The sequence below is a fragment of the Orycteropus afer genome, unplaced genomic scaffold, assembly GCF_000298275.1.
Source record: "Orycteropus afer afer isolate SDZICR_OR568_19922 unplaced genomic scaffold, OryAfe1.0 scaffold00131, whole genome shotgun sequence".
Taxonomy (NCBI): domain Eukaryota; kingdom Metazoa; phylum Chordata; class Mammalia; order Tubulidentata; family Orycteropodidae; genus Orycteropus; species Orycteropus afer.
Window position 1 is genome coordinate 6,260,907 of NW_006921718.1, and position 9,144 is coordinate 6,270,050.

The window sequence follows — 9,144 nt, forward strand, 5'->3', positions numbered from 1 at the left end:
ATATATATATATGTATACACACACACACACACATATATATATTTAGGAGCTCTAGTGTCATAGTGCCTAAGGCATTTGACTGCTAACCAGAAGATGGGCGGTTCAAACCCACCAGCCACTCCTCGGAAGGAAGATTGAGCAATCTGCTTCTGTAGAGATATGACCTCAGAAACCCAAGGAGGGGTTGCTATGAGTCAAATTTGCTCAACAGCAGTGAGTTTGGTTTTTGGTTTATATGTATATACACCAAAACTAAACCCACTGCCATTGAGTCTATTCCAACTCACAGCAACTCCCACTGGGTTTCCAAGGCTGTAAATCTTTACGGAAGTAGATTACCTTACCCACTATACCACCAGAGCTCTCTCTCTATATATATAAGCTTCACTGGTTTTGCTGCTCAAGAGACCCAACCTAAGATATAACTTAACAGAAAAAAATAACTGTTGCTATTGAATCATTTCTGACTCATGGTGATCCCATATGTTACAGAGTAGAACTGCCCCATAGAGTTTTCTTAGTTATAGTCTTTATAGAAGCTGATCTCCAGGCCTTCCTTTCACAATGCTGCTGAATGTGTTGGAACCACCAACCTTTAGGTTAGTAGTCAAGCAGAAACCATTTGTGCAACCCAGAGACCTCAGAAAAAATATAGGTCCTCCAAAAATTGTAGGCATAATTTGATTATAACTATGTAAATATATATATATATAGATATAGATGTATATCTATATCTATATCTATGTATATATCTGCATTGAACAAAATGTGAGGAAAAACCAGAGCTAGTGGTGATTCTATTAACATAACGGCATTATATTTTCTTCTTTTTTCCATTTTCCAATTTTTTGTTGTTTAGAATAAAAATGTTAAAATTATAAATCTCTATAAAACTTTGTGTATCCTCACAGGGAAGAGGTAAATATAGGGAGGAAGTGGGAAGAGAGCTGTTGCATTGTGGAAAATTGCAGTCAATGTCATGAGACAAAGTATATGTGAACTGTTGTATAGAAAATGAATTTGCTCTGTAAACTTTTACCCAAAGCACAACAAAAATTCAAAAAAAAAAACTTTATCTATCCTTTAAATTATGTAATTCTTATTTATACATAAAGAAAGAAATTCACCAGATGGCATTTAATTCTGATTTAAGGTTCTATGAAATAAGCCCCACAAAGATTTCTCAAAGAAATTCGAGGTTCTTAAAGCTATGTCTCTGCTTTGAATTATATACAATAGATTTCCAAATATACAAAATCATAAAACTAAGGCTGCACATTAGACATCACCATCATATTTATGTACTGTTTAGAAGAACATGATACTGAATATAGGAATCTGAGTTAGTCTGTTTTTTATCTATTGAAATCTTTAAAGGATATTTATTTCTTTTTTCTTGCATGTTTTTTTTTTTCACCTCTAGATGAAAATTAATGAGCAATTTGTGACACAACATAATTCCAGGGTTTATTGATCACATATTCAAAGACACCTAAAGATTGAGTGTATAGGACAGGATATTCCACACAGCATTTGTCCAGAACCAGATTATTTAAAATGACACTTAATTTTCTAACACAATGCTGGAAACAATTACCATAAACTAAAGCAGAGAATTACAAATGAAGATATTCCAGTACAAAGACTTGTAGGATTTTGTTTAGATTGTCAATGGTTGGCTCATCCAAATTTTCTTCATTGTCCTCCATGGTGTGCCAGACTTCAGGGAAAGGAGTTGGTATCAGATGCAGAATTGGAACACCTAATAAGAAAGAACTGACTTGTAATGCAGTGATTATTTCCAATGAATAAACTAGAAAGTATCATTCTTCAAGGAGAAATCTGAATGGGAGCTCTGTACTATAAGAAGACAGCTAACAACTCATCTTCCAAATACTTTCTTGTATCTTACCTTTGTACTCCAAAGACATTCATTCATTGAACAAGGTATTTGTTAATTTAATAAAAAATTATAAAACACCTATGTATCAGGTCCTGTTCTGGGAGCTGAGGTTTCATCAAGGCAAAGGGAAAGTCTGGCCCATATGGACCTTGCATTACAGTGGAGAAAGCAGCAAATAAACAAATATAAAATATAATTTTAGGAAGTGATAAGTGCTTATCAAGAATAAGAAAACAAGGTAAAAGAATATAAAATGAGGTAGCAGAAGGTCAGGAGAGGGATATTTTAAGTCAGAGAAAGACTCTTTGAGAAGCTAGTTATCATTTGAAAGAGACATGAAGTAAATGAGGATGTAAGCCATGGAAACATCAGGGAATGAGAAAACAAGGCAGCAGTAATAGCAAATGCAAAGGTCCTGAGATAGGAGTATGCTTGTTCTACTTGAGAAAGGCTAAGCCAGGAGGCCAATGTGGATGGATCAGAGCAATTATTGGAGAGAAATGAAGGAGGCAAAACTGGAGAGTGAGAGCTGAATCAGAAAATGGAGGCCTTTGTAAGTCACGGAAAGACTTCAAGTTTTATTCTATATAAAGCAACCCTCTGGAGCTTGAAAGAAAAGAAGTAACTCAACCATATTAACATATTTTAAAGATAGCTAGCTGTAGAACCTATGCAGAGAATAGGACAAGACGAGTGAAAGCTGGAGAGAAACTGGGGGACTATTGTAAGAGTCCTTGGATTGATTTAGACTCACATCGTCTCAACAACAAGGATATTGTTTCCTTTTTGACCAGAAAGCATAAAATATTGCATCTGAATCTTACCTGGAGACAATATAAAGATCAGGTGAAGGACAGCCTATCCTTCCCTCATATTCAATTTGGCTTAAATATCTGATTTCTTGTTTATAAGCACACAATCAGAAAACTTATATTGGTGAAAGCTTGTATTATAGCAAAAGTTGTTTACTTCTTTTGAAAGATTGATACTCATTAAAATTAATTTTCTTGTCTACTTTTGGAACTTTCAAAGAATCTTTAGATTGGTCTAGATCATTAACATACAAATTCAGTGTAGTTAATCTTTAAGGCAGAATTATCTTGGTAATTCAAAATGTACTCAATTATTATTCATGCTTAATTCACTTCTCAAATTTAAGTAGAAATTGTTGTTGTTGTTGTTATGTGCTGTCAAGTCCTTAGGCACTATGCTACCAGAGCTCCCAAGTGAAGCTGAAAAGCTTCACTGCTGAAGAAAACTACCTGATGGCACCTGATGCCAAACAGGGTTTAGGAATAAGTCAAGACTGATAGCATTGATCTCCAGCTACTATTTTTTGGGGGAGCTCTAGTAGTGTAGTGCCTAAGGCACTTGACTGCTAACCAGAAGGCTGGCGTTTCAAACCCACCAGCCACTCCTCAGAAGGAAGGTTGGGCAATCTACTTCCATAGTGGTAATGCCTTGGAAACCCAAGGTGGGGTCACTGTGAGTCGGGCGTGACTCAATGGCACCTAACAACAACACTGTTTTTTGGTTTTAGTTTTTGTTTTTCTTTTTTAAAACTTTTTGTAAAAATATACACAGCTAAGGATACACCATTTCAACAATTCTACATGTACAATTCAGTACTATTGTTTACATTCTTCAAATTGAGCAATGATTTTCACTATTCTTTTCCAAATTATTCCACCACCATTAATGTAAAGTCACTAAAGTCACTGCCCCCAAAGTTACTCATCTAACCTTTTGAGTTGCTATTCTCAGTTTTATCCCACAGAGATAAATCTTTAAAAGAGTACAATACTTAAGGCAGACATACTTTACAAATTAAGCTAAACTATCATTTTGGGAGCTCTGGTAGCATAGTGCCTAAGGCACTTGACTGGTAACCAGAAGGCTGGTGGTTCAAACCTACCAGCCACTCCTCAAAAGGAAGATGGGGCAATCCACTTCTGTAGTGATACTGCCTCGGATACCCAAGGAGGGGTCGCTATGAGTCGGGTCCAACTCGATGGCACATAACAACAACAACAACAACAATCATTTGGTTCAAAGCAGACTTCTGGCAAAAGTTTTGGTTTGAGGTTTAAAGTTTAAAGATTATCTCAGGGTGAAAAATTTCAGGTGTTCATAATCTTGGTCTACTCTTAAGAAGTGGGTAAGTAATATTAATGCCATAGTCTTGGAGTTTCAAGATACACATAAATACAATATAACAGGAAAAAATATGCACATATGTATATGTGTGCCTAGGTACACACACACACACACACACACAGACATTACCTTTTCTTAAAAATGGAATGTGGTCATCCTGAATCCCACCTCTGTAACCATAACTCTGGAAATAGTGCCTCTCCCAAGAGTGATCCTTGAGCAAACCCAATTCATGGAGTTCATATTCTGCAATGACAAGTGGATAGCAGATGAATATCTTTATCTAATCAAGATTCAGGATGCATCTTTATGTAAGGAGTTTGAGATCTTCTTAGCATATGAAGCCAGCATTTTAAAAGCACTGTGCATCAGTGAGCACAGACATACCCATAACAATACCTAGGCTGACTCTGGGTGTGTACGTTTTGGAGTAGTCTCAAGGAGAGAAGTTATACAAGGCTCTATACTTACAGGTAAGACGTCCTCAGAGGTAGAAACCCAATCAAATAATGGAGATATGGAGAATGACAAAACAAGAAGAAAATGGGGAAGAACACAGGTGTGGATTCTTACGTCAGCGATGATACAAGAATGCTTCAGAAAGTGTTGTGCTTGAAAGGAGAATATTCAACAGAATGTAGGTGAAGTATACCAAGTAGCCACTCCACGGGCAAGAGATACCTAGTTTCACCTGCATCAGTGGTTCTCAAAAGGTGGTCCGAACAAAGCAGCACCAGCATCACCTGAGAACTTGTTAGAAATGCAAATTATCTGACCCACCTCAGACCTATTGAATCAGAAACTCTGAAAGTAGGGCCCAACAATCTGTGATATAACAAGCACTCCAGGAAATTCCAATCCACTCAATTTGAGAACTACTGGCCTACATTCAAACACTCCTTTCATCTGGTATATAACACAGGTTAAGCATTATAAAGAGTCCCTGGGTGGTATAAATAGGCAGCACATTTAGCTGCTAACTGAAAGTTTGAAGGTTCGAGTCTACTCAGAGGCACCTTGGAAGAAAAGCTGGCAATCTATTTGCAAAAATTCAACCATTAAAAACTTTAAGGAGCACAGTTCCACACTGACACATATCTGAGTCAAATCAATGGCAACTGATAACTGGTTTACTTGTTAAAAGATGACAAGAGTTACCAAGAGTACTATAAGACAACTGAATGGAAACTTCCCAGGATATCTGGGTTTTTTAATTGACAAATTTTAAGAGTAGAACGAGACCAACTCATCAGCAAACATACATAAAGTGATTTCAATAACACTGAGAAAGCTCCACAAAATCAATATCCCCATTTGATGGCTAGCTATATCTCCTTTACTGTAGGATAGAACTTTTCCTATTAAAGATATGTATCAAAGCATAAATACCACTAATAGGGGCAGCACAATGGGTTGAAATTGCATTAAGGTAGAAGTTACTGAGGTCACCTCATTCTGTCAAAGAAACAGGGAAAGTGCACAAGATCTTGAACAAAAGCTAAACCCCATTGCTTGAGGCTACTATCAAAATAAGGAAAGCATACTGCAAGAAAGAGGCACAAGAAGTTCACACTAATGATACAACAATAACAATTATTTCAAATTATGGATTAAATTTTTCCAAAGATAAGCATTTGAGATTGAAGTAGAAGTTTCTCTAGAAAGATTTGAGATTTGAATATTGGCAGTTTCTTGTTGTTGTTAGGTTCTGTAGAGTCACCTCTGACTCATAGGGACCCTATGTAGAACAGAACAAAGTGCTGCCTGACTTTGTGCCATCCTCACAATCACTTCTATGCTTGAGCCCATTGTTTCAGTCACTGTGTCAATCCATTTCATTGAGGATCTTCCTTTTTTCACTGACCCTTACTTTACCAAGCATGATGTCCTTCTCCAAGGACTGGTCCCTCCTCATACCATGTCCAAAGTATGTGAGACAAAGTCTCGCCATCCTCACTTCTAAGGAGCATTCTGGCTGTCCTTCTTCCAACACAGATTTGTTCATTCTTCTGGCAGTCCATAGTATTTTCAGTATTCTTTACCAACACCACAATTCAAATGCATCAATTCTTCAATTTTTCTTACTCATTGTCCAGCTTTCACATTCACATGAGCCTTGGGTCAGACGCATTATAGTCCTCAAGGTGACATCTATGCTTTAAGACTTTAAAGAGTTTTTTTGCAATAGATTTGCCCAGTACGTTGTTGTTGTTTTTATTAGGTGCTGTTGAGTTATCTCCAATACATAGTGACCCTATGCACAGCAGAACGAAACACCGCCCAGTCCTAAGCCAGCTCCAAGATTCTTGTATACTTGCTATACATCGCCGCTGCCACCATGTCAATCCATCTCGTTGAGGGCCTTCCCCTGTTTCATCATCCTCCACCTTACCAAGCATGACATCCTTCTCCAGGGAATGGTCCCTTCTGACAACATGACCAAAGTAGGTGAGATGAAGTCTGGCCACCCTCGCCTCCAAGGAGCATTCTGGCTGCACTTCCTCCAGGACAGGCTTGTTAGTTCTTTTAGCAATCCATGGTACTTTCAGCATTCTTTGCCAATATCACAGCTCAAAGCATCAATTCTTCTTCGGTCTTCCTTATTCATTGACCAGCTGTCACATGCATATGCGGCATTGAAAATACCATGGCTGTGTCCAGTGCACCTTAGTCCTCAAGGAGACATCTTCGCTCTTCAGCACTTGAAAGAGGTCCTTTGCAGCCAATTTGCCCAGTGCTATACATCATCTGATGTCCTGACTGCTGCTTCCATTGGCGTTGATTGTAGAACAAAGCAATGTGAAGTCTTTGACAATTTCAAACTTTTCTCCATTTATTGTAATGCTGCTTATAGGTCCAGTTGTGAAGATTTTTGTTTTCTTTACATTGAGATGTAATCCATACTGCAGGCTGTATTTTTCAATCTTCATCAGTAAGTACTTCAAGTCATCCTCACTTTCAGCAAGCAAAGTTGGGTCGTCAGGGTGTCGTAGGTTGTTAATGATTCTTCCTCCAACCCTGCTGCTACATTCTTCTTCATATAGTCCAGTTTCTCAGGTTATTTGATCAGCATACAGATTGAATAAGTATGGTGAAAGGATACAACCCTGATGCACTCCCTTCTTTATTTTAAACCATGCAGTGTCCCCTTTTTCTGTTCAAACAACAGCCTCCTGGTCTATGTACAAGTTCCTCATGAGTACAATTAAGTGTTCTGGAATTCCCATTCTTCTCAATGTTATCCACAATTTGTTAGGATCCACACAATCAAATGGTTTTGCATAGTCAATAAAACACAAGAAAACATCTTTCTGGAATTCTTTGCTTTGCCATCAGCAATGATAACCTTTGTTCCTAGTCCCCTTCTGAATCCAGCTTGCATTTCTGGAAGTTCTCTGTCAATATACTGCTGTAACCATTTTTTAATTATCTTCAGTAAGATCTTACTTGCATGTGATATTAATGATATTGTTCGATAATTTCCACATTCTGTGGGATCACTTTTCTTTGGAATGGGTACAAATATGGATCTCTTCCAGTCAGTTGGCCAGGTAGCTGTCTTCCAAATCTCTTGGCATAACTGAGTGAGTGCCTCCAGTGGGGCATCCCTTTGTTGAAACATCTCAATGGGTATTCTGTCAATTCCTGGAAACTTGTTCTTCACCTATTCTTTCAGTGCAGCTTCAACTTCTTCCTTCAATAACATTGGTTCTTGAACATATGGCACCTCCTGAAATGAATGAAGATCGACCAGTTCTTTTTGGTACAGTGACTCTGTGTATTCCTTCCATCTTCTTTTGATGCTTCCTGCCCAGTGCATTAGTCATTTGATTTCTTAACTGCAGCTTCCATGGGCATTGACTGTGGGTACAAATAAAATGAAATCTTTGACAATGGCAATCTTTTCTCCATTTATCATGATGTTGCTTTTTGTAAGGATTTTTGTTTTCTTTATGTTGAAATGTAATCCATAATGAATTTATCTTCATCAGTAAGTGCTTTAAGTCCTCTTCACTTTCAGCAAGCAAAGTTGTGTCAACTACATATCATAGATTTTTAGTCTTCCTCCAGTCCTGATATCACACTCTTCTTCATATAATTCACCTTCCTGGATTATTTGCTCAGTACACAGATTAAGTAAGTATGGAGAAAGACTATAACTCTGATGCACACCTGTCCTGATTTAAAACCATGCAATATCCTTTTGTTCTGTTCGAATGACTGCCTCTTGATCTATGTACAAGTTCTGCATGAGCATAATAAAATGTTCTAGAATTCCTATTTTTCACAATGTCATACATAATTTGTTATGATCACACAATTAAATGTGCATAGTCAATAACACATAGGTAAACATCTTTCTGGTATTCCCTGCTTTTCTTCCAAGATCCAGCTAATATCCACCTGATATCAGCGATGATCACGTCCCTTTCTGAATCTGGCTTAAATTACTGGAAGTTCCCTGTTTATGTACTGCTGCAATCATTTCTGAATTATCTTCAGCAAAATCTTACTTGTCTGTGATATTAATGATGTTGTTCAGTAATTCCACATTCGTTCAGATCACCTTTCTTTGGAACAGACACAAATATGGATCTCTTCTAGTTGCTTAGCCAGGTAGCTATATTCCAAACTTCTTAGCACAAATGAGTTATCACTTGCTGTGTTGTATCTGTTTGTTGAAACATCTCAATTGTATTCCATAAATTCCTATAGCCTTATTTTTCACTGATACCTTCAGTGCAGCTTGGACTTCTCGCTTCAATACCATCAGTTCTTTGTTGAAACATCGCAAATGATATTCTCAATTAGCAGTTTATTAACTCATGGAAAAAGCATGAATTAAAATGGTAGGGCTCTTCCTACTGCTTAGAACTAACACAATTCTCTCAGGGTCCGAGAAGTTCATGTGGCTATTAAGGCATTCCTAGCATGAAGCTCTTGCCTCAAAAGTGGGCCTTTTGGCTTGGAACCATAGTCGCAGGGGAAATCAAGCTCAATTGGCATAACATACTATACAAAACATTGTTCTACCTCCTACTTTGGTGAGTAGCGACTGGGATCTTAAAAGCTAGCAAGCTGCC

General features: G+C 37.6%; 1 protein-coding gene across 1 annotated transcript in view; it reads right to left on the bottom strand.

The window, feature by feature from the left end:
* Positions 1 to 1,616: 1,616 nt before the first annotated feature.
* The window catches only part of QPCT (glutaminyl-peptide cyclotransferase), an 87,595-nt gene continuing 80,067 nt past the window's right edge, over positions 1,617 to 9,144 (bottom strand). The window contains exons 6-7 of the mRNA XM_007945065.2: positions 4,190 to 4,306; positions 1,617 to 1,762 (exon numbers count right to left, since the gene is read on the bottom strand). Coding sequence (XP_007943256.1) covers positions 1,617 to 1,762; positions 4,190 to 4,306 — 263 coding nt within the window. The remainder of the gene's footprint in view (positions 1,763 to 4,189; positions 4,307 to 9,144) is intronic.